General features: G+C 41.3%; 2 protein-coding genes across 4 annotated transcripts in view; one reads left to right on the top strand and one right to left on the bottom strand.

The window, feature by feature from the left end:
- LOC118447451 (uncharacterized) overlaps nucleotides 1-26,355 on the top strand; it is a 186,336-nt gene that overhangs the window by 18,709 nt on the left and 141,272 nt on the right. For 2 of the 3 annotated variants that reach the window (XM_035879396.2, XM_035879394.2), the window contains exon 1: nucleotides 14,006-14,172. The exons of the other annotated variant lie outside the window; for it this stretch is intronic. The gene's annotated coding sequence lies outside the window, so the exon portion shown is untranslated. Of the gene's footprint in view, nucleotides 1-14,005; nucleotides 14,173-26,355 lie in introns of those variants that run through there. 3 annotated transcript variants of the gene reach the window in all.
- Nucleotides 12,497-13,540, bottom strand: LOC146873353 (uncharacterized). The gene is made up of 3 exons (XM_085662160.1): nucleotides 13,354-13,540; nucleotides 13,123-13,281; nucleotides 12,497-12,644 (listed from the first exon to the last, which is right to left on the bottom strand). Exons 1-3 carry the CDS (start codon nucleotides 13,415-13,417, stop codon nucleotides 12,583-12,585), a joined length of 285 nt encoding a protein of 94 aa, XP_085518286.1. The 5' UTR covers nucleotides 13,418-13,540; the 3' UTR covers nucleotides 12,497-12,582.

Raw genomic sequence — 26,355 nt, forward strand, 5'->3', positions numbered from 1 at the left:
TCTTCCTAACGTAGTAGCTTTCTCCTTCTCTATTTCTTCGTTGACATAGAATAACGTTGGAAAATGCACCTGATTACTCTGACCTGTACTCGGTACATTTTAACGCCCTGTAAACAAATTGAAGATATTGCGACTGTTCGTCCAACGAAAGTTATAATGAGGTATAAAAAACAAAAAAGGACTAAAGGAGAAAAAGGCAAGCAGAGAGAGAGAGAGAGAGAGAGAGAGAGAGAGAGAGAGAGAGAGAGAGAGAGAGGCAACTTATTGATTTTACGATGAGCACGCTCGAAGAAAAAAAGGCAGGTCGTCGACACGTGGACGCGTACCATAGTCGCGTTAAAATTAAGAGAAAACAAAGGGTGCCAGGAGAAACGGATTATTCGGCTTAAACAATTATTCGCTTGGCCGTACCATTCTACGTAATATGTAGATATACACCGCTATATACGATATATCATATATGTACGTATGGTCTTGAATGGCACGATCATACGTAGAAATGACAGGACTGGTCTTTCGTCGTTATATCATAGCTTGGCTATCCCCTCGATAATGTGAAGTTTAATCAAGCTAAGCGGATGTACCTGTCAATTCTTCCTAAATACGTGCATAACGAATGACACAGCCTCTCCCCTTTCTGTATGCTACGAAACATGCTTACGTAATTATATCCCGTTATTCCAATATCCCGTTACCCATATCTTTCTCTGTACGAATCGGATAATGCGAAGCAGGTGGAAGGTGAACCTTTCCCTATCGAGTTGAAACTGACTGCTATCTCATCGAATTAAATCATTGAACGACGTCAATCTCAAAAAGACACGTGCCGTGTAAAACGTTCCCCAGAGAGAATATGAAATTTAATTATTTACGAACGTTCGTTCGCCTCCGATTTCTCTGCCTGTTTTACGAAATTTCTGTCGCTCGAAGTTTAATCGACAGGTACACGTATGCATCAACAAGGCTAACGCGCCTCATTTTTAACGTCGAAAAGCTTATCTACGTTCTTAGGATACACAGCATTTCATACAGCGTATCAATTTATATTTCAATCAACCGGTTTCAAGAATCGACGTAGATCGATCCTTGAACGATTCTGATTGATCTCATTAATAACTTTTGTCGACATTGATAGTTTCTTTTCTTTCTTTTCTTTTTTTTTCTCTTTCGTTCATTCGCTTCTCAATTTATCGTCGCGCTAGTTATAAAATCAAAATGAACTCTACCTGGAGGAGACATATGTGTCTGTGTTTATCCGTAGGTATATACGGTATGGTGTAGGAAGGAAAAAGCCACGAGTGTATATAATTATGAGACACCTAACGATCGTTCCGCCCTATTTAATCCTAGGCTGCTTCGACTTGCAACCCTTTTGCCGATGGCAATCCGCGTAGATATCGTCGGGGAGACTTAGTACGTGAAATAGACGTCGATGTTCGGAAACGAAAAAGAAATCCCTGCAGGCTGGATGCATCTTCTCTCTCTCTCTCTCTCTCTCTCTCTCTCTCTCTCTCTCTCTCTCTTTCTTTGTTTTTCTGTTTATTTCGCTGGAAGAGACTTGATAAACTCAATGTTTCGAATGAGTTAAATTCCTGAGGTTTCGCATCGCACGCGTCGGCTAGAATTCCGTCTGTATATGTATGTATACGATCAAATATATATATATATATATATATATATATATGTATATTTATATATAAATACATATGATGCAGATGCGCGAGACCGATTAAGTTGGGCTTTCGATGTGGCCTTCGACGATCGATCGATCGGTGTGGATATTGCCGTTTCTCGGGCCCCTTGAGTATCGCCATCGTTGATCATATAACCTCGATGTGTCTATGAACTATGTAGAGAAATTCATTGATATACTTGTATCTACATATGTATGTAGTACATAAGGGATAAAGAAAACGAAATTGAAATTGCATTGGAAACTCTCCATCAACGTTTGTCACCTAAGATTAACTTTTATGGACGACAATATCGAGCGAGTTCTTAAGGTACGATAATCTCGAAGGACCTTTATCACTGAAATTCTGAGGATTCTATGAAAAAAGAAGGCAAATCTGCCAAAGTAGAAGAGGGGTACATTCTATACAGTGAAAAAGACGTTCTGTCGATATCGTTGTATTCTGCGGTATAATCCACGGCCCAAGTGGAGTTATGAAAACGTAAGAAATAATGATGGTTCTTGCCTGACAGCTTGAAAGACGAGGATGATAGATCGATTAGGCCTATTTTTCTTTCGCACGCGATATAAGTCTAAAAATTTACTTTATCTTGTCGGTTTATGATCGATCTTCGTAAATACACGATTAAATGGATACTTAACGTGTGAACAAAAAAAGAAAAAAAAAAGAAAAAAAGAGAAAAGGAAAACATTGTAATATATGCACGAATATAACGTATTTATCTCTCATTGGATATTCATCGACGAAAGAAATTCTCGATGACAAGAATGTTGGTTAGAACGTTCGTTCTATGATAATTTAAGGAAGCAGGGAACGCGTATGCTCGCGTTCAAAGACTAATTCCTCGAAGGATCGCAAAGGAATAGTTTGTATCTCGAATTTCATATGTTCCGCGAACGCGGCTGATAGAAGAAGAGTTTTTATCTCGTCGTTAACGCAATTTCTTGTGTCAAAGGGAATAGCTCGTATAGGTTGTGTTCAACGAAAGGCACATACGCATCGGAAAGTTACGTATTTATTTTGGCTCGGAGCACTTGGCAGCGTGCTTCCCCTTCTTTTTAACCGCTTCGGTAATTACTGGAACCGCGTAACGTGGCTCTGGTCGATGCTTTTACACCGCTGAGTCAACTCACTGAGACGCAACCCTCATCGTTGCTGTAATAAAATACTGCGAGTTTAATACTTTTCCGTATTTGTTAGCAAGTAAGGCTTAGTCGATTCTACTAAAACTACCTCTGTTATAAACTTTACGCGAGATTAGCTAACTTTTGGCTAATCCCAACTATCATCTTGATTTAAGATAAACAAGATAAAGTGACAAAAAATATATCTTTTCTTTGAGATACTAGTTACAAACTACCAACTATTTTTCCCTAAATATCGAAAGAAACGAATCCTTCAAGAGGTTGTTAAATAGAACAAAAAAGTCCATTTTCGACTATCTAGTTCCTCTAACGAGAAATTTGGCCCAGAAGTCTGTTCCATTTTGAAATTGGATCTACCTGTTATCAACATGGGGCGTAATGAGCTATTTTTCTCTCTCTCTCTCTCTCTCTCTCTTTCTCTCTCTCTTGGCACAGTATCCGAGTGTTTAGCTTAGCAAGATGAAATACTCGGTCGTATTCTCGAGCACGAGTGCTTTTGCTTGCTGGCGTCATAATCTGATTGTCCTTTGGCCGACACTATTTCGCTTGGAAGTTAGCTTGGACTACCTTAGCGAGCAGTCGCCGCAGTTGGTGCTCATCGACAGTTTAAATAAGCGTTCGATTTATGAATTTATTAACTGAATGCAATTATTAAAGCGTATTGTACACGCTCGATAATGTCATTGGGCGATGCTAATTCGAACACGGACTTTTCTGAATATACAGAAAGTGACATAAATTAAAAGCAACAAAGTGGGAAAAACTTTATAGCGTTCCAAAATCCAACAAAGTGCATCGACTTTTCTACTCTCGCTGAAGACCAAACTCTATAAGATGGATATTAACCGATGTCCTCTAACCGTCGCGCAAACTTCAACTAACGCACACCCACACGCACACCCACACGAGCGGGCGTCCTTCCTTAATCGGCTTAATACGTCGTCGACATTCGGTTTCCTTCTCGAGAAATATGTTATCGATTGAGAAACGATAGTCGACGAAATGGATGACTTTGCCCGATGGCGTAAATCATGTATTTAAACTCGTTGCATTATTCTCGTTTGAACATTGTTTTGGTTCAATCAATTCGTACTATGACGAATTTGCGCCACGGTTTCGAGTATAAACGTATAACACAGAAATAGTAAACGCATAGTAAACGTACAGTGCATTTGAATTATGTGATGCTCGTAGGATCATTAAACGACAACGGCCATGTCGTGTCATAAAAATGAAATGGAAGAAAAGGAATAGCAAAAGTGTCTCTTCCTTCGAAAGGAAGAACATGAAAAGAATGCATTAGTTAATTTCCCAACAGCAAGAGCTCTCAAGAAAGATGTAGTCCTTCGAAAGAAAAGTCTTTCGAAAGAATATTCAATGGCGTATATATGGTGTGTATATATATATATATATATATATATATATATATACATAGGTATGTATATGTATTACGTTGAAAGACCGATGGAGAAATGCACGGTGTTATTCCGGTAGTAGCGAATTTACGAATGCGGAGAAATGCGGAGCGTTATACCTCGAGTATTCCACTACAATCCAAGGTATTCCAAGATTCTACAGATCGCAATGAGCAGACCTTTCGCAATCTTTATTTACTCGTCTCGAGACTTGTGCTTCTACGTATGTTCGATATCCATCCCTCTCTCGTCGGTGCTCGCGCTTGTACCAATAAAATAATTTATTTTTGCCCTCGTGCAGCAAACTAGATTGAACTTTCCACGTCCCCTCTTATCCTCTCGTGCCAAAACAAATGGAACGATGGAACAAATATTCTATGGGCATCCTTTAAATCTTAATTAATCATCGCCATCAAAGTTTGAAATAAAGAAAAATACAAGAGAGTCGAACGAGGACGGATACTTATTGAATTCCTTGCCTTGGGGGAGAGAAAAAACAGAGAGGCGACGAAAGGTGCGTCTCGTTAATTAAGCGAATTACTCGGCCTCCTTCGTTGATTGGAAATTGCGATAGAATGAGATCGGGCGCGGCGATGCGCGTTTTCCCAGATGCCGCGAAAGGGATCTTCCTTGGTCTCGCATGCGAAGATAATAAGATCACGCTGGATCAGGAGAAAGAAAAAAAGAGAATGAGAAATCTCTTTCAACTTTGTCCTTGGGTTTCGAGTCTGATCACCGATCGAGCTTTTTTGCTAGAAAGACGGACAAGGATTCCGATCTCGAAGAGCTAAACAATTTCTCTAGGCGTGCTTGGATTACAAGGGCGTAATTTAACTCGACGCGAACTTTGACGAGTTGATTCGACGAAGGGTTCGCGACGAGCGTGGAAATGTTATCTCGTAAATTCAAGTTCGTAGAGAGCCTTCGTTCGAAGATTTATCGCATAACTCTCGATCGAGAAGTCGTTTCTATATATCGAAAGGGGAAAGTCAAAGAGTTGTGTTTTGGATCGTACGTTGCACTATGCGATATGTATTTAGGTAGGGCGAAAGATAGATGGATAGATAGATAAAGAGAAGGGAGAGACCGAGAGCGTTACACCCCATTAAATTATTGTCAGTCCAACCGAAAACTCGTGCACTTCGTGCAGGACTATCGTTCGAGAGACTATGCACAAAGCACGTTCTCACAGAGAAGGCTGCTCGATGTAGCGAAAGAAATTTGACGTCTATGGATTACTGATATGGAAATATGTGCTTCTTCAACGCGGGGGGAATAGGTGTGCCCTTACCGAAAAAAAATGTTCGATCGTATCGCCAACGTCACGATCTTCTTTTTTTTTATTTTATTTTTTTGGATCCTACCTTCCGAGCACATCCCTGGAATAGTTACGTCATATAATTTAGGTTGGAGTCTTTTACCACGAACTTATCATTAACTTTTAACGCGATATCTTCGATCTTGGTAGTCGCAAAAACTAGTTTGCAGTCACAAAGTACATTGGAAAATTTGTTCTTTCGAGAAGCGTAGCACGTTTCTGACGTTTTTTGACGTATTCACATACGAAACTTGAGATCGAGAACATGCTGCCAGCGGCTCTCTCTCTCTCTCTCTCTCTCTCTCTACTTTTCTATCCTATTTCCACTTTTGCCCATGATACTTTAAGAATACTTGTAATACTTATTATCCGTGTAGATATTTTTCAGAAATTTTACAAATTCGTATCATGCAAATGATCGAATAAAAGAGAAGAGAGAGGGAGAGAGAGAGATTTCTCGCGTTAATGGGCGACGATATAATTCGATAGTCGTGTTCTTCGATAAAAAAGACCACTCTTAAAAGTTTTTATCGAGAAGAAGAGAAATAAGAATATAAAAAGCAGCGATAGATTATTTTTAAGAGACGAAGACAGGAGAAAGAATTTTCTAGAAAGACGGCTAACGAGATATCCTGTATATTATTCGTTCGTGGAATTTTCTCACATCACTGTTTGCAATGAGATAATCGATATCCCGTGTATGTTAAAGAATTTGCCACTGTACGATAGAAGAATGTATGGATCGATCTTGATAAATAGTTGCAATATATATAATGTTAAAGCACGATGTAGGGTAAATTTTATTTCGATCGATTGCGTATGATTTGACGATATAATTTTTTTCTCGAACGATATATAGAAAATTATTCGTCTATAGATATTCATCGATATCTCCTGCGAACGCGCTAAGCTTCGAGTAATTAGGAGCGTTCGCGAAAATGAGAGATCGTACGTATATCTATATCGGATGCGTTCCGCCCTCCATACCATCCGTGGTGAACGAGAGTCAATCTGCTTATATCGTTTACCGATATACATATAAGTAGATACATGGTTCACTACATTTATATACATACATATATATATATGTGTGTGTGTGTGTGTATATATATATATATATGTGTGTGTGTGTGTGTATATATATATATATGTATATATATATATATATATATATATATATATATACATAGTCGATGTATATGTACGTAGATGATATAATGCACACACACACACACACAGTCTGTGGTACGCGCGCATGCTCGCGTATCCTTGAAATCCACTAGCCAAGCCGGAAGGCACGCAAAGAATTTCCAGCCTAGCAGAGATCAAAGCACTTCGGTTATATGGGAATAGCTTGTATACCTTTTTAGACTACGCTCTATTATCCTATTATCACCTTTCAACGTTACCTCGCTATGCCGTTGCTCGCTATTTATAATGAATCGCAAAGTCGTGTTTCCAAGAAACCCCGGACTCAAAGAAGGTCCCGTTTAAGCGTCCCTTTTCCTAGAATTTATTATTTCGTTTGGTTCGTAATAATTGAAAACGCAAAGCTCTGAGAAAGTTTACTGCGGTATAACGAACCCAACCAAAATGATGAGTTCTCGCGTTTGTGACCTTTCGACGAGCGATTCGATATCGGCCAGTCGTGGTGTTCGCATATGGTACTCTGCTAGTCTTTCTATTTGCAGTTTACTCCGAGATTTAAGATAACGTATGTACCTACATTGAAAGCGGTCCAAACTAAATTGGAGCTTTCGATTGTACGACTTTTGATAGATGACTTTATAAAATGGATAGGTTCGTTGAGTCGTGAAAAATATCCGGGATTGTTAGAATATTTGGGTCAATTGTCAGTCATTTTACTTTCAATATTTACTAGAGAATAAATAGATTCGAAAAAAAATTGCTTTGGTAAAAATTTGTTGCAGCTCATTCTATATATTCTTTCATCGATCGCGTGACTCTGACGAGCTTTTCCTTTCTTCGAGGGGTGATAAACACTTAACTGCATTCTAAATAGACACGGAAACTCGACGTGACTACGTTTGTTCGGCCGTGCAACAAGTCGGATTAACAGCTGTTCCGACGGAGCGCGCTGGCTTATAGGCAACGCGCTGATATGGCATTCCTATTTGGCACAAGTCCAACGCTCCTTTCCAAACTTCCTTTCTCTTTCCCTTGAACTTAATCGCTATATTTACGAATTATTCGACTATATCGTGCGGACTTGGTTAATCTCGTATGAAAATATATTCGCTTTTGTCGAGAGAAAGATACGAAAGAAGCGAGAAAGAGAACGAGAGAAATTTCATTGACGTTTTCATATATAATAATTCAAGTGATCTCGTTCGTGCGTGTCTCTTGTGGCAAAATAATAGGAAGGTTAGTTATATAAAGCATCTCCGGATGGTATTATTCTTTCCTCGGGAGCGGCAATAACGCGATCAAGGGGTGACGAACGCGTTTTACTTAAGCGTACGGACGAAGAAACTATCGGATTGCAAACTTATCGCTTCGGAGCGAAATATCCTACTGCTATTGCTGCTAGTATTGCTGAATAAGTAAAAGGTCGAATTACAGGACGACGATCCCTCCCTGCAGGACATCCGTGAGGATAGCGTCGAACGGATATTTCAAGTTCGATCGGATGTCTTGTCTCTGGCTGAGTTTAAAGGAGGATTCATTTGCGCCCCATCTCTCTTTTTATCTCCTTTTTCTCCCCTTTGTTGGAAATAAGACCAAAGAATTCTTGTCTTCTATTATCCGACAGGTACAGACACTCAATTCTTTTCAAACATCGACATAGTTTGTAATTTCCTCCGTTACTCTTGTTGTATCAAGCTGTATCGTTTCATTTCTTCTCCTCTTCTTCTTTCATCTTATGTCTTTGCCAGAAAGAATTAATCGTGAATCAATAGCATCGATCTCCGAGAGAATCCCGAGATCTACGTTAGATCCAAGAACATAAAGAATTATTCCTATTGATCGAACAAAGGTGACGAATCAGCAAGGATATTTTTTTCTTCCTTCTCTCGATCAATATTGACCGTAAATTATATCTTCGTTTGAATTTCTAATAATAGACCTTCGCCAAGATTCCTGTCATTTGTAGAAACGTTTATATTACTTCGACTTTGTTTAAAGTATGTTGTTTGAAGTAACGAAATGCGCAAGATAAACTCGGAATTGTATTACGATAGGTCGGATAACGATGACGAGAAACGTGACTTTCCTAGGGGTAAATCGTTTTCTCGTAAATCGTGGGAGTGAGTCTATATCGAATCCGATCGAAGTCTTGGAGGAAGCAACTCACGCTGGTAATAAAAGAGGATCCATCGAATTAGAGTTCTTAATAGTCGGATGGTTCGCTCGCTGCTAAAGCTTTTCCCTTTTTCTTCCATATCGTTCTATCGACGATAATATCGGCGGTGAAAAATACTCTTGACGGATAACGAAATGTATTTTTCGGCATTCTTTTTTTTTTCTTTTCATTTTCTTTTTTTTTTTTTTCCATACAAAATAGCCAATTCGAAACGAAGCACGTTTGAAAAAGTTCGATCATGACAAAGTTTCACTCCGAAAACTCGTTAACAACTGTAGACAGAAAGAGTTATCTCATGGCCGTTAGAAGGAACGATCTTTCATCGTCTCACGAATGATCGCGAAAGACCATTCCGCAGTTCGATAATTTTTCAACTTTGTTTCCTCGTTGACGTTCACATATGCTCTTTGCGAGAAAGAGTATTTTTTCTCTTAAGTGTATAAAATTCAACCGATGCGTACCATATACCTGAGAATAAAGGCTCGTCGAGAAAACAAACGAGTACAAACGAGCGCGTAATAAATACGTCAACAAGTAGACGAGCAAGTAGACGAGCATATGGAGATTGAGTCTATTTAGCAAAATGATTTCGTCGAACGATCGTCAACCAAAACAGAATTTATCGTGTATTTACGTTATGTAGATGAATGTTATATCGAACGTGTTTTTGCTCTTTCGACTGAGAATCTCGAATATAAAATATACCAAAATTGTTACTCACCTCAGGAACGTTGTCAGAGCGTAGCAAGACGAAAAGCGTTTGAGCGCGACCCGAGACATGCACGCCTGACGTTCAAGGACCCGTAGGAGGTCCTCCGCCAGTGCTCTCTCGCGCTCTCTCTCTCTCTCTCTCTCTCTCTCTCTTTCTCTCTCTCGTCCTTGCACGCACACACGCACACACGCACAGAGGAAACTGCGCGCACGCACACACGACCCAGACGCAACGCGCAGTAAAATGCGCTTTCCCTTCAAAAGAGCATCGACCACTGCTCGTCCTTTTCCCGGACTCGTCGACTTTCCTGTTGTACCGTACTCGTTTCCTTCATTAATCGAAAGTTGTGCGATGGCTGCGTAGATTGTAGCGACACGCGATTCACCGAGGACACGAGGTCTCTAATAGTAATAGTAATAGTGGGTAGTAGTAGTCGTAGTAGCAGCAGTAATAGTAATAGTAGTAGTGGTAGTAGTAGTAATAGTAGTAGTAGTAGTAGTAGCAGTGGTAGTAGCAGTAGTACGTAAGAACGTGTAAAGTATCGTCCAGCGGTCGCAAGAAACGACGAAGCGACGCCGGTGCGAAACGCTGACTGAACCACTGGCCAAGGAGAAGCGAACGCGAGGGGTGCCCCGAGCTCTCCCTCCTACCTTACCCTCTTCCTCTCATCCCCTTCTTGCCCTCCCTCCAGCTTCGCGTACACACGCCACGCAAGGAGGTACCGGCAACGATCCTACGATCCTGCGCGCGGTCGACGGACGAGCGAGCGAGAGAGCCACGGGGCTTAAGCCACCCTCTCACCTACGTTACTGCCTTCCCCATTTATATCCTCGATTTGTCATACCTTTCCGATCATTTTTTACTTCCCGCCTTTCTCATTTTAAATAAATGAAACAAAGGAAAAAATCCCTTTATAAAGTTCGATCGAGAGCTTAAGAGACTTTTCACTCGTGCGCTCGTTATCCTCTCTTCGATCGTTCTATGACGTTAATTGGAATGTGAGATAAAAGCTTTGAATCTTCCTCTATACACACATGTATCGCACGTATATCTACACCGAAATCGCAAGTAACAACTAGATTGCTCGTTAACCGAAACTGTATACTCCTCCTACAATTCCGGACTATTTTTTTCGTAATTAAACTTGTATTTATCTCCATTAAGGGTCCAGACTCATCCGTTCGTTCTCGTACAAAATTTACGAGTGACCTTGCTATGTGATACGAGTTATACAATATCGAAGTTAGGAAAGTATCGTCATTAGGCAGAGGTCCGAGTCGTACGCGGACAAAGCTCGAGCTAAGCTAACGACGTTGTCACGTCCGTCTAATGTTATCAAAATGGATCTCGTCGATCTCCTTTATGTTCCTTCGAGGGTGCGATACTTTGCCAAAAAATTGGCAAAATGAAATCCATACGAAAGGATCGTGCGCTATTATCCCCGATAACAAAAATTGAGGAAAAAATGAATGATGACCGATTTCGACGTATATATTTTAATGTGGCCTTTTTTCTTTTTTTTTTTTTTTACGGCATGTGACTCGCAGAAAAGTTACGCAGTAGGGGACATGAGAGAAGGGAAATAAAGTTTCATTCGAAAGTCGACGTTCCTGAAACTTTTCCAATTTGAAAAAAATATATTCGAATCATCTATATTATTTACTGTGCTAAGATTTTTGCGTTTCTCAGTCGCATTCGTCTGTTGATCCCTAAATACTGTTTCATAAATAAACACGGCAAAACGTTGAGTTTTGAAACGTTATTCTCTCTCTCTCTCTCTCTCTCTCTCTCTCTCTCTTTCTCTTATCCTCTTGAATCTACTCTCGGTGGAATTACGCTAGTTTCTCGATGGTTGAAAGACCGTAAACTCGCTTGTTGGGAACCGCGCGCTTTTCAACTTCTGCAAAGATCAACGCATTCTACTCTCGACGTTAGTGTTTACCGGCGCGTTTCGCTCGTTTGCTCGAGGCTACGAATAATAAAAATTGTAATGTGGCCGTATCAAAGAGCCACATGCTTTCATAATCCCTCGATGATATGCATTTGCTTGGATATCGACCGGTGCTGCCCAATGCTCCTGCTCCCTTATGATTTCATTTCTCTAATTACGGCTTATTGACTGTGCAAAAGGAGCGTGATTTCAATCGAGCCATCTTTTCTATTTGATATTTCCGAATAATGAATATTGTTATTAAAATCATTTCGAAATGACGCGTGGGTATTACCGGAGCGAACTTTAGCCCGCTCGGTATTCAAATCATATGACGTATGAGTATTGATAAGTAAAACCTCTCCCTCCCCTCAAAGACTTACAAACTAAAGACATTAATGTACTTTCATCGTCCTCCCTTCTCCCTTCGACCGCCAAATGTGTTCTCGTTCTAATGTTCGGTGCAACCCAGATGCAATCCTTGCCGACCGAATGTCGCGAATACGTTTAACCATCGTTAGATCGTCGTAAATATAACTCGTTACGACGTTATAAAGAAAAGTAGAAGAATTATCAATCAAAATTGAAGAGATATATTCTTTGTAATTTGACAAATAAAAGTCGACGCTCATTAGCTCGATTTGACCCAATTGCGTGACGTTGAAGAACAAAGAAATTAATTAGCGCGTCCATTTATCTTGTTCCCCTTCATTCGGAAATGATTTTTGTTATGAAAGTATTGCTTTTTGATCCATCCAAACTTTATATCCAAAGTCTCATAAAACAAGGGAGGCGCATGGAATTTGTACCAACAATTTTCCCTTTAAACAATTTATCTGTTTTTTATGAGCATAGCTGCGAAACCTGATAACGTTTCAATGTTAAATGACGAGGAAACGTTTAATTATCATTTACGGTCTCGTATCGTGCTATATTTTTAAATAACGGACTACAAAGTCGATTCAGTCGAACTTTATTAACACTTGCTATTTTTATGATACTATATTAACAACGTTCTTTAACTCCATCATTCCAAATTCGTCTTATTTATCTAATATAGAATAGTGTTGAATGTTTTTAATCCTTGGATCGTCAGGCCTGTAAACTGTTTAGAGAAATAATTATTTAATCAGTATCTAATAGCAATTATCTTTAAGTTAATCGAATAAAAATCAAGTTTGCCTTCTCCTCTATGAGAGTCCTCTATTTATCATGTCTTTCTTTTTTACTTTAAATTAACAAATCATATAAGACATAATATGAAACTTGTTATATGAAAAGATTTAGAGATTTTACTGGTCAAAAATTAATATACCTTTTATATGACATATAGTCAATTTCCATTAAGGAAATAATAAAAAAATTGCTTAATCGTAACGAGTATACAGAAAGTTTATGCTCAGTCTTTTTTTTTTATAGATACGCTATGTTTTGAAAAGCTTGTTACAAAGCTTTTCAAAAGGGTTAAGCTGAATATACTTGAAATAATTTTTCAATAGATTATGAATTTGTGATTAGATAATCAAGGAGAGGATATATATAAATATAACCTTCAAAATGTCAAAAAATAATTGAATACTTACTTGTAATTTGTTTGTTATATTTTCTTCGTCTATCGTCTGTATAATGAAACTTGTATTCCAAGAATGTATATACGATAACAAATGGAAGGGTCACTACGCATGTAGTCATAACAGGATTCGCGTTCCATCCCATTTTCCAAAGGAATTTGATCTTTTCGGCTAAAATGTAATAACCAAATTATTAGCATACATTAATTATGTAATGTATAGAAATGGGTTGAATTTTTGTACCGAAGTTTTTCCCATAGAAAGGAATCAATAATTCTCGAACTCGATTGATTTTAATAAAACGCATTTTATTCTTTCGAAGCGAATAACTTGGTCAAAATATTTCAATCGGCGGTACTGACAAGAGAACGAATATAATAGATACGTTTTACTCAGAGCTATTGCAGCGCCATTGGTAGAAACAAGCGCCATCTGAATGTCAAGTATAGCTTTGAGTTTCGTCGACGGGAACGTTGCCGGATAATGGAACGACCGACGTGCCTTACATTTGATTTCAAATGTATTTGCGTTAATTCCCTCTCGTTGTTTTTTCTTGTTTTTTTGATCGATATTAATGAACAACAATAAGCCACAACCGCGATATATCTTTAATGAAAAATAAGATCGTTCGCGATTGTAAGATCGTCCGCAATTATCTTCCTCTCTTGATCTCGTATATTCGAGATAACATTTATCTCGAGTACGAGGAATTTGGGTAGGATAAAGACGAGTTTGTTAAACAATCGAATCGGCGATCAACATCATATAGTTGATTTTTTAGATTTTATGGAAAAAGATCAACTTTGTTCGTCTTTTCTAGGAAGAAAGGCAAGTTTGAAAAAAAGATGGTGACTATAAAGGCGGGAAGATCGAGCGATGCAGCGTCATCTTGCGCCTCGTTGTGGAGACGTTCGGTCAAACGGCAATATGGCCGCCGTCGCGAGATCTTTAATTAGTGACAAACGAAACGAACGTCGTGTTTTTTCGCATTTCGGTGTCAAAGAAGGCGATCGTCGTTGGTTGGGTCGAATGGCGTAGGCCCCGTCGGGCCTAGAGGTTAAGGTGAGTACATGAATTCTCACGAATTAAATTGGTCATTGAGACGAACGATCGACGCCCCTGTTACTCGGCTCGATATCGTTCGTCTCTCGGTTTAGCAGCGGCCTTCTTTCTTTTCGTCCACCTTTTTTTTTTTCCCCTCTTTGCATTCTTTCGAGGAAACGCCGCCTGCGAGTACGCGCGAGTTTTCTTCCATCGCGACATTTTTCGACCTTCTCGAAAACTTTCTCGTTGTCTGGAAGACATTGGTAAAGCGAGATAACGTGTTGACAGACGCAATCGTACGTAACCGGAACACGCGTTAACGCGAATTATGTCACTGCATTGACTTTTCGATCGACACAATCGCTCGCTCGAATTTCTTTCAAAGTCATTCGTTTTAACGGAGAAACGTGGAAACGTCAATCTCGTGCGATCGTTGTCTCATTTGCACATTCCTAGAAGATGTTTACGTTATCTTTGGGGGTTAAGTTTCCCTTTGGGCCTCCCACATCGTTTCCAATCGCACTTGCTGTCGTCGATAAGGAAGAAGAGAGCATTTCGCGTCTTTGTTTCTTCGCTGTTCATTGCGGTGGCGCCACACGGTTTCGTCGAGCGCTTCCTCCGGTGGGGTGCTTCGATAACTTCAACGCGTCCGATAACTTTATTTTACGTAACTCTCTTTCTGATATTTTGGCAGAAAATTGATAAAGTAAAAATAATGAAAGAACAGGGAGGAAACGGCTTGGAAGATCTTGAATTTCAGAAGTAAACGATAAATATTTCAACTTTTTCGCATCCACGATCGGTACTATCCTATCGTCGTTTATTTTCAAGATCTTTCGTCAGGGCCAAAATCGTTCTCTAAAATGCAATTCGCGTTTTTGAATTATTATTCAATGTTTATGAAAATAGGGACTTGTATTAATAGCGAAGTTTCTCGCCAAATTACTTTGTTGCATTATTTTAACATAGACTATAGAAAAGACAGCGGTGTCTGTTATACAAGGATAAGCAGGGAGAGACCGTGCTTAGAATTGGTTCTTTCAGTGACAAATTACTATTATCTATCGTCCTTTGCGAAGCCAAAAATTTCGTGGCATGTTCGCTAAAGAAGAGTAATAATAGATCTCGCTCGTACCATCTTGTACCTCTCTCTCTCTCTCTCTCTCTCTCTCTCTCTCTCTCTCTCTTATTATTCAATCCTAGGTATTACGAAGCAAATCCTTTCGTTAATTACGTTATTGTTATCGTTTAACGAATTAGCATTATTCGCAAGAAGAAGATCGAATGGTTCCTCGAGGAAAGAAGAGGGGGAGGAGAAGGAGGAGGAGGAGGAGGAGGAGGAGGAGGAGGAGGAGGAGGAGGAGGAGGAGGAGGAGGAGGAGGAGGAGGAGGAGGAGGAGAAAAGAGGCGAAGGGATTCTTGCGGTTGTCGCAATTGCGCTTCTTGCTGCGCTCGTCGAAGGATTTTCGCCAAATCCCGGGGGGATTCCTTCCGCGCCACGTCGCATCCCGAGCGTGGAATTTCGGAATTCGTTGCCAAAAAGCGGGCGGTGCGTCTGCGCTCCGATAAAAACCCACTCGATTCGAAGACACGTGCTCCTACGGGACCACACACGTGGCTGCATACACGGAGTAACTCGAAATACGAAACTCTCCGAACTCGCCACATATTTTTTCTGCTTTTTTTTCCCCCTTCCTCTTTCCTCTCCTTCAACGATTTTTAATTACCTCCGGTAATAGATGACGGACGACGATACGCTCGCTATTATCTCGTTCGCGGGATGTTTACGTGACAGCCGGCGATGTTGCTCGATTAAGCGTCTCTCCTTCTTTCTTTCTTTCTTGGATGAGATAAGTCCGCGGGAGATCGTCGTCGTCGTCGTCGTCGTCGTCGTCGTCGTCGGTAGAGAGCCAGGCTTATGTAGGTGCACATATACAACATACGCATGTCGATCGGTACGCGTATCGAATTCATTTATTCATAGTCCCGCCCACGCGATCCCATTCACACCTGCACTACCGAGTCCTTCTGTCAACGATAAAATCTACGCCCCGTGGTGTTTGTTCAATTTCACGATTAGCGGCACGGCACGGGACGGCACGTGGTGTGGCGCACGGTCTTACGATCACCGGAAACCGCTAATTTCTCCTTCTAATCTTCGCGGACAATCGTGTCGCGCGTTCGTTCCGTCTATTATTCCTTTTTTTCTTTTTTCAATGGAACGCTGCGACGCTTTTAAAGATGTTCTTTCTTGGAAAATGCGTAGTAAGTTTCATTGAGGTGTAATGTTTTGCATTTATTGGCAAAAATAGTAGGCGCCGCGAACACCTGTCGCTTCGCGGTGCGCCTCTGGCTTTTCTCTTTTCGTTAGTAGTTAACTTTGGTAAAGACGGCGACGAGGCAGGGGAGCTACGACAAATCGTTAGGCCATGGCTACCTTGGCAAGTGATAGCGATTATTTATTCGCCTGCCGTGGCTATTGAGGTTGTGCAATAACGCACAAGTACGCTTACCAGCGTCAGAGGGTTTGCCGAGAAAAACCGGTGACGATCGCGAACACGACGCTGACGATTTACGCAAGACTTTTTCCGATCGAACAACCGGTACGGTAAAACACCATATCCAGCGTCTTTATAGCCCTCGCTGACTTTGCTGCGCTCGCACTTTTAACTTTGCCTTCGCCTTCGGAGAACGCCGTTTCTTCTGATTAGGGAGATCGCTCGGAGATCGAACGGAGATCGAGCGGAGATTAGAATAGAAGGGCGAATGAAAAAAGTTTCGAGGAACGCTTGGAATGCAGTCGTTAGAATTTCAACGAACGCGCGCTCCGATGCGTTGGGCTTTCTTTTCTTTTTCCTTCTTTCATTTTCATTTTCATCATCAAAATCGACGATCGCGTCGAATAATCTTTCGTTCCTTTTTGCGATGATTCATGCCGCATCAGACGAATGCCCGATTTTCGCCATCGGAAGCCAACGTATGCTTACGAGCGTCGATCGACATTCGAGGATATTCGAGAACGTGCAAGTACGCTAAGAGATGTATGCGTCTCTTTGCGTCACCAAAATACCAACTTGTGTTTTCTCCTCTCTCGAAGGCGAATTAGAGAGAAGGAAAAGAAGAAAAGGCGGACGTGTGCGGTCGTTCCCGCACGAAGAATTCGTGCATTTGGCCAGTCGCGCTCGCTTTAAAGGCATCCACAATACTAAATCACGAAAATCGCGCTATCTGCCAAAAGGACGATAATATACCGAGAAGCGCCCGACCATTTCTCTCTCTTACTTCTCCCTCTTCCTATCTTTCTCGCTCATCCTCCATAAGTCGTTGTCGCGTTCGCGCGCACGACAACGCGAGCGCCTAATCCATGCCAGCTTTTGCTCCACTGCCAAATTCAAAATACGTAGACGTAAAAGCGACTGAGATCTCTCCATTTGCCTTCTCTTTTGCTCTTTCAACGATGACCTCGACGGAATTGAGAAGAAAAAAGAAAATAACGTAATTTAATCGACCATTGTCTCGTTTAATTTGCAGAATTTATTGCAAATTCTTCCTGAAACGTGCGTCGAAATTCAAGAAAGTCGTCGCTATATCCGTGACTCGTTTACGACTTTAATATCGTGTCAGAAGAAATGCGTAGCTTCTACTAAGCGTTACGGTGACCATTTTTTTTTTTTTTTTCGCGTCAGTCGTTACTCCGAAAAGCTTTTTCGGCAGTAATCCAAATTTCGATAGGCCGTGCCTGAGCTCCTCGTCGTCAAGCCTACGCACGAAACCGTACTTTTCTCTTTTCTCCTACGTTACGCGACTTTGACGTACTCTTTGTGAGCTTGATTACGATCAATGAAATGTCGTACTTCTTTTTTTTTCTTTTTCTTTTTTATTTCGAGTAGGTGGTAAACGCGTAGGTTCGGTAAAATCTCATTCCCCTTGGTTTCGTTCGCTCGTCGTAATACAGCTATCGAAACTAGATATTGTTTTGCAGCCGATTTGCACCGCATGCGTTAGATACGATCATAATTAATTAATTTATTATTATCGGTAATGTAAATGTTAACATAGAAATTTCGTCAAGCGACACCATTCGATTAGATTTATTTATTTATTTAAGCATTCGATCGAGAACGAGATGATGAATGTACGCTGACTCGAAACTCACGCGGTGTATTTTCGAAAATTGAAGTCATAATGCGTCCGGGACCTATATCACGGAGTCGGCCCGCACCTGCTTGAGCTTGTCAAGCGTTAGTTCGGATTATTAACTCCCTCGGTGGCAGAAATTCCAATTTACACTCCGTAAGCAGACGAATTGACTTGGCAGGTGGATATTACCATTTTGTTGAAAGCGCATAGACCAGTCTATGTTACCTCCTTCATCTCTCTTCAACTCGCTTATCGACTGTACCCGTTTGGCGGTTAATTTCATTGGTTCGTATGCGTCAACGTAAAAAAAGTTTCTATCGGGGGAACGGCAAAATGCTATAACGTAAGGAATGATTTTGGCGTACGATCGGGTGAAGCTTGCGAAACTCGTAACACTCGTTCGTATGTGGGTATGTGTAATGTACACCGAGAAGCTTTATTGCACGCATCGGAGGACGTAAAAATCGGTCACGAGACCGGCGTAAACACGCATCGCCGACACGAAAACCGAAATAGTTAAGCCGAATTCTCAGACCACCGTCGGCTTAGACCGACTATGCTCGTCGTTGCCATTTAACAACGCGCTCACGCTCTCGTCTACCGTGGATCAAGACTGTGGATTAGAATACTGCTGTACGGCTCCTAACGAATTTAGAGAATTCTACGAGAGCTTTGCTTTTCGTTAGATTTCAACTAAATATTTTCTACTTCGAAGAGAATCCTCGAAGAATTTTCTTTTATGCGACGACGCTGTCGAGAACCTTGAAATAAAGGAAAGAAGAAAATCTTGACCGTTTTTATATACGGGACACACGTTAATTCCGTCTTTATCGAGAAATCCGGAGATACAAATTACGAGTCTCGGCGTATTTTGCATTTAAATTTCTCACGATGTGCGTCCATTAACTTGTGGGCGCTCCGCAAGTTTCTGCGAATAATATCGTGGTTAAGGAGAAGGGTGAGAAAGAGCGGTAGAAGGAGGATCGCGAAATAACGTCGTCAAGAACCGACGAGACAAGCCATTTATTGCCTTTATATTTTATCGTCGCCTTTATCTTAATCTTAAGTGCCGAGTATCGCCAATTTTTTTTGTAGTTTAGTCATTCTTGCGAAATAGTAAAGTGTTGGTTTTACTACTCCTCCGCCGATATCCGATAACGTTCGATTTAATTGGAAAGCAGTTTATAATAACGCGAGTAAATAGAGAGAACCTCGGTAGATGGTGGTGCGCGTGCGTTAATGCGCCGATTAACAACTTTGGACGGATTCTTAAATCGAGGATATCTCATGACCCAGTATCGCGAATCGATTATGCGAACGTCATATTAGCAGGTAGCGTTGCCAGCACTACTCGTTAGCGAGCCGTGCTAAATAATTGCCCACAACTGATTTTTATTTTTATTTCTTTTCAAACCGATCGATATTATCATACGAATGTTCACCCAACGATCTTTTCTCTTGCACAACGATTCTTTTAATCCATTTATTATAGTATACTACTCGAGTAGAGTAGACCGAGTAGAATTTATAATTGTTGCTCGTCCGAGCACGAAAGAGCTTTGGATCTTTGCTGACCGGTATCGTAGTTGGGATGCGTTCGAGCGTAAAGATCTCTGATTCCCTACAGGAGGCAAACCAATTATATTATTTATAACCTCGAACTAATCTGATTACGAGTTGTTCCCTTTCCCAACCATCCTTCCTTTCAATTTAAACGGCCCTCCTTGTTGTTGTTCTCCGCTTTCTCCCCATCTCTCTCTCTCTCTCTCTCTCTCTCTCTCTCTCTCTCTCTCTCTCTCTCTCTCTCTCTCTCTGTCCTTTCACCAACACCAAATTCGAAGTAGCGATCGAGTATCGTCCTTTTTATCGTCCTTTCAGTGACATAAATCGATCGATTCCGCGAGAACGAGTTTATTTATCCGCTCGAGTCGATCGAGAAGCGACCGGAAGAAAAAGTGACGAAGCGTCCAGCTCTCTCTCTCTCTCTCTCTCTCTTACTTGCGCGCGCGGGAAGATTATAGGAAAAAGAACGATCCGTCTTGCGGTCTCTCGTTGCCGATCGGTGACTTTTATTAAGAATTTCAGAGGGTTTTATTTGAGAGTCCGTCGAACGACGACGCCTCGTGCGTACATGCGTTAGATAGAATGACACGAGTGTTAAAGGAGTAAGAATTCCAAAATAGTAAATAGGTCGTTGCAGAGCTAGCTCTATTTGTTTCTAAAAATGTCGGGTCTTTGTCAAACTTAAAAATAAAGATGGGTAATATTTTTGTGGAGGAGAGGAAGGGGATGGAGAAGAAAAAGAAGAAACAAAAATCTGCGGAGCTACCGGCCGAGGTGTACGATGACGTCAGCGAATCCATGACTAGGTCAAGGATACCAAAGAGGATCCTAATTGTTCGCGTCGACCTTTCTGCGTTTCGGCTTTCCTTCATCCTTACGTCTTGCTTGAAAGCCGATTATTCTCTTCGGCCGGCATCAATGGAAACATCATCTTGCCGATTACGTCAGTCTCTCTCTTTCTCTCTCTCTCCCTCCCCCTTCTCTCAGCGAACTTGCTCTAGTATTTTAACTAAAAAGACTACCAAGGCCATCCGATCGATGTTATTTTTCTTGGAGAACCTCGTGACTTTCGAGCTTCTTTTACTTTCTGTTTTTTCTTCTTCTTCTTTCTTTCTTTTTTCTCTTCTTTTTTTTTTCTCGGTGTAATTCTTCTTTATTAACCAGTTCAATAAATCAACGCATTGAATTCTTTGTTCTCTCGTTGTTTTTTCAAGGAGCGTTTGTGAAAAAGAGGTGATCCGGATCATTTTGCACGTTACGTCAAGGACGTACCGAGGGCTGTATAACGAGACACGAAATATTTGTGATTCAACATTAATATTCTTTCACGGTGAGAAGCTTTCGACGTATGCCAGTAAACGTATAAATTCGGCACGCGTAAACGCATATCTCCGAGCCTTTACGATCGGACTGGCTGTAAAATTTTCTCGTAGAACGACCGCGTATAAACTCACGTATCCCGTTGTTACGGGTTAAGATCGGACAAGAGAAAAAACCGAAAGTTTGTCGAGATTTTGTCGATCGGCGAAAACGGCCGAGGCTCGGTCGTGGCCTGTAATAACTTGAAAATATTGTTTTAGATATGTTTTGTTTATTTTCTCTCTATTCTATGAATTCTCTCTGGCGAAGTCGAATAGAATATGTCAACAAGCAGGAGGTAAATATACATTGGCGCGAACAAGTCGGAGAAATATCATTGTTTACTTTCTTTTAATTCTCGTAACGGGAAAGGCATTCCTTCAGAAATGTTCTGCGCGTTACGGACGCAACCCAGACGCTGGAAAGTCCGACACGAATTTTGAGCGTTATCGCGCGACGAGATCGCGCGCGCGCGCGCGCGATGAATCGGGCCGACTGGATCGAGAGAAGAAATCCTTAGGTACGTTACGAAATCCAATTATCTTCCCCGTTAGGAAGCACCGTCTGCTCGAGAATGATAAAACAACGTCGTTACGTTTTCATGCCCGTTGACACCAGTCTTACGAGTTTTACTTATCAAAGGGTTTTAATCGTTCCTCGTACGATCTTATCGATCGGTGAACGTGTGTATTGGCCCGTGTTATACGCTTCGCCTACACTTGTTGACGAATTATCCTTAATTCGAACACGTAACACGTAACATTTTTCCTTTTCTCTTTTCTTTCGGTAACGAGAGAGCGTCTAATCGATACGTTCCGAGACGTTTCTTTTCGGGTATATAATTCAAGCGTTAAATGCGAAAGAAAACAACGTTACTACAATTTGTCCTCTCGACAATGTGATGTTGTTGTCTGTTGTTGGCCGCTTCTCGCAAGGGGGCGATCAACCTCGTAAATTTGATCTTTATTTTCGAGGAAGAAAAAAAAAAGGATGATGGCCTTTACAAAACGAGGGGAAGAGAGAAACTATAGGAACGCAAGAAGCGCAGATTATATCCTCACGAAACAGATGTTTCGAGACGAGTGCCTTAATTAAGAGGTAATTATTTATTCCACGAGTCGAATACATGAGGCTCGCTTAGCCGCGCTATCGCCGCTTAATGGTTTTTACTCGTGAAAGCGGAAGTGAACATCCCTCGATATGAGACCGCATAAAGAATGAGTTATTCTCCTTTCGTTATACGTCTCGAGTCGCGATTTAAATCACTTTTATTTTTATCTACCGATAATGAGAGAGAGAGAGAGAGAGCGAGAGAGATCGGAGCGTTTCGATATTTTCGTTTTACGACGACTCGACGACGAGTGATTTCTAATTTTGTCCAACTCGAAAGAAGCTGCATTCGTTTCCCTCTTCGGAATACGCAGACGCCATTGTCAAAGACTTTGCACCATCTTCTAACCATTTTTCTTTTCAGTTTGACAGCTTCTCCGCGTGACACTTTTTATCTTTGACGAAAAAAAGGCTCGACTAGATAACTATCGTCTATTTTGTTTGTCTTTTTTTTTCTTTTTCTTTTTCTTTTTCTTTTCTACGTCGTTTCATCACTTTGTCCGTTATACATAATTTATCACAATTCGTGCGATATCACGTGTATTCGCTTGTGTTTCGTATAAGATTAGATTTTTTTTCACCGAATGTGTGTGCGTGCGTGCGCGCGCGCCCGCCTAATGCTTTCTTACATCGTTTCGTGGCACTATGATTCATTTGTCGCATTTACTAAATCGATATTAAAAAATAGAGAAGAACAAAAGGGGAAGAATAATGACGTATAGAAAGTTGTGTCGAAGATAATAGAATTACCATGTCGATTACAATGGTAATCGAGAAGAGCGAATTCAATGAGCCGTTTATCTGCCGTTCGCATCCGTGGTACCTTCTTTCATTTATTTTCTTCTCTTTCTTTTTTTTTTTTTTTTTTTTTTTTTTTTTTTTTTTTTTTTTTTTTTTATTATGCCGCCGAGGACGCACAATGAAATGATACGGATTAAGGATGTCGCCGTGGCCGGTGTTTGCGAATTAATGTCGTCGCTTTACGATGACTCGGGGTTGAACGCCGTGACCTCGCACAGGTAATTGGACGTCGCAGGTTGGCACTTAGCGATGACTCACCGGCACGCTCTCGCGGATTATCATCGGCGAACGATCTGCTTTCGATGATCCGTGTTCTCAGTTTAGAAGAGTGCAGTGACAATTTGCCTTTCTCCTGTTTAAATCATTTACGAATGGAGACCACGTTGAATCTTGCTCTGTTCTGTACGTATGCATTTATTTAATGAAATAGTATTATAAAATTATAGCGAGAATCGGCGATTCGAGGACGACCAATATATCTGTTTGAAATGATGTTTGACTCGTTAACGATTCATCTTGGAATGTGTCGCGAACGTCAATGCGCGATAATCGCGAAAAATCTTGAGTATAGCGATAAGACGCACTCGCACACGTACCAAGTGACGCAACACGGCGTTCGTTGTGTCGTGGATGGAGGAAAGGCAAATGTATTTTTGGTCCATAGTGAGTCATACCGCCTACACTATCTCACCAATACTCGTGTGCATTCTATCTCGTTCTCTCTCTCTCTCTCTCTCTCTCTCTTTTACGCTCGCTCACTCGCACGCGATTTCACGCGATTCACCTTGCTGCGTCTCTGCGAGGGTACACGTGCCTTCTTCTCCTCCTCCTTCTCCTCCTCCTTCTTCTTTTTCTCCTTTCTTCTCCTTCGTTTCTTTTTTTTTCTTTTTCTTTTTTTTTTTTTCTTCTCTCGAGGTTGCGCAAGGCACGCATTACGAAGATTACGCCAGTATCCCCACGACTCGACTCGACGGGAATAAAGAAATCTTTTTTCGTTTGGACGCAGCCTCCTCGAAATGAGATTTTTTTTTCCCGATAACCATCGCTCTTCGCTCGCAATTGATCAGTCTAATATCATTGATATCAAAGCGTCGGGACAAGTAACGAAAGATTTTCGATACATTTTCTCTCGAGATAATTTAGAAGAAATTGCGAAATTCTTTGAAATCGTTTCTCTCGAGTTAGGCACACAAACACACACACACACACACAATTTCTATACGTATTTCAGACATACATATTTCAATACAATATTTCACGCGCTAAATCTTTCGAAAACAAGGTTGACGAAGGCACGTGACTCGTATCAATCTCGGGACTGTTCTAATTTCTTTTTTCCGGGTTCATCGAACCCTCCCTTTCGTCTGGTCGCGATCGTTTTAAGAAGAAACGAAGGAAAGAAAGAGAAGACGCGCACTTAGCACGCTCGCTAGATTCCACAGGCAGATATTAAAAACAGCTGGACCCTAGCAGCACGCAAAGCCTATGCTCTTCTCTCTCTCTCTCTCTCTCTCTCTCTCTACCTTTGCATTTATCGTATGTGTCGTTTACAAGCGACGAATTTATCGTTCCTTTCGAGATTTTTGAAGCGTCGTCGCGTGATTTCGTGCAGCGCCGTGCGTGACATTGTCCTTTCTAGCGAGAAAGATAGATAATGCGACGAGGATTCGAAAACTTTTGACCCTTTATCACGGATAAATAGAAAGAAAGCTCGATTAGCTTTTATGTACTCTACCTTGATCGAGGGCAACGAGGTACCGGCGGTTCCGTTCGAATTCGTTCGTATTTGCTAATTATCCGAAACAGTTTAAAGTACCGTCCAAGAAAACACGTCGACGGTTATCTAGGTCGATCCAGAAATAACTCGAATGCATCCACCCGCTCCTCCTTCTCTTTCCCGCTCTCCGAATTTCTCGGCTCTCAATGAAACATCCTCATCTTCTTCGGAGTTTACGGAGACTCCCCCTTTCTCCTTTACCGCCTTCTTCCTTTTTATCTATTTTATCTTATTTTTCAATTTTTCTCAATTCAAAGATCTCCCATCTTTCACGCGAACGTTTCTTTTTCGTGTATCCTTCCAACGATTGATTTTTAATCAATCGGCCAATGAAAGTTTCGATAATTAAGAAACTTACGAGCCGAATTTCTTTCCTCTTTCAACGAAGAGAAATTCGCGAACTATGTTTCTTTTTATGTTGGAAGAAAAATCATTATTCGACACTAGGCAGGGGGAATGAAAAATTACATGTTTTCTGGCGATGTCATCGCTCGAACGCGCGAGGTTACGTTCCAAACGAATTCTTCCTAACGTATGGCACCACTTTGTCCGATGGAGTCGACCGGCTGTCTTCTGTAATAACCTCCCTGTACTTAAGTGAACATCGACCGAGCGAGAGAAGGAAAGTCACTTTCCATCTCTCTCTCTCTCTCTCTCTCTCTCTCTCTCTCTCTCTCTCTCTCTCTCTCTCTCTCTCTCTCTCTCTCTCTCTCTCTGTCTTTCGTTTAAAAAAGACTCATCTTCTCTCGGCTTTGCTACGGCGAACGAATGCTCCTTCGTTTTCTTTTTTCTTCCGTTGCTTCTTCTTTTTATTCGTCTCCATCCTTGCGCGCGCAGCAGACTTTCGTTTCCTGCGTACGCTCCTTCGTATCGCTTTACCGCAATTAGTTTGCGTACCGCGCGTCTTCCTCCTTTAGTCCCCTACCCTCCCCTTAATTCGAGCGCCAATCGTAAATCCGCGCTGACGTCGTCTTCTTCGTCGTGCTTTCCCTCGACCGTGAAGAAGGAAAAAAAAAAAAAAAAAAAAAAAGAAAAACGTGTCGAAAATTGGAACGTCTCTCGACCCCCTCGCTTATACCGGGTGGTCGTCGTCGCGAACTTGGATGAAACACGCTCGGTCGAATGTCTCCACGAAAAGATACTTGTCCAAAGGAATACTCTAGTTCTCGGGGATATCAAAAGAAAAGAATATCATTATTTTGACTGTGTCGAGTAACTTTACGAAGGAAGAAAATTTTTGTCGCCTACGAGGATGAAGTCACATTCACAATGGGCACCTTGGCGATCGCGGCCGAACTAGGTGGAGGTGGAGGTGGTGAAAGAGGAAGAGGTGCTAACATCGGTATCCAGATTTAGTTGTACAGGATGGGACCGGCCAAACGTCGAAAATAAAGCGACACGGAGACGTGTCGCCGTGGCAATAATGCGGAGATTAATTTCTCACGAGCCGC

The sequence above is a fragment of the Vespa mandarinia genome, chromosome 1, assembly GCF_050613455.1.
Source record: "Vespa mandarinia isolate Hongniang chromosome 1, ASM5061345v1, whole genome shotgun sequence".
In the NCBI taxonomy this organism is placed as follows: domain Eukaryota; kingdom Metazoa; phylum Arthropoda; class Insecta; order Hymenoptera; family Vespidae; genus Vespa; species Vespa mandarinia.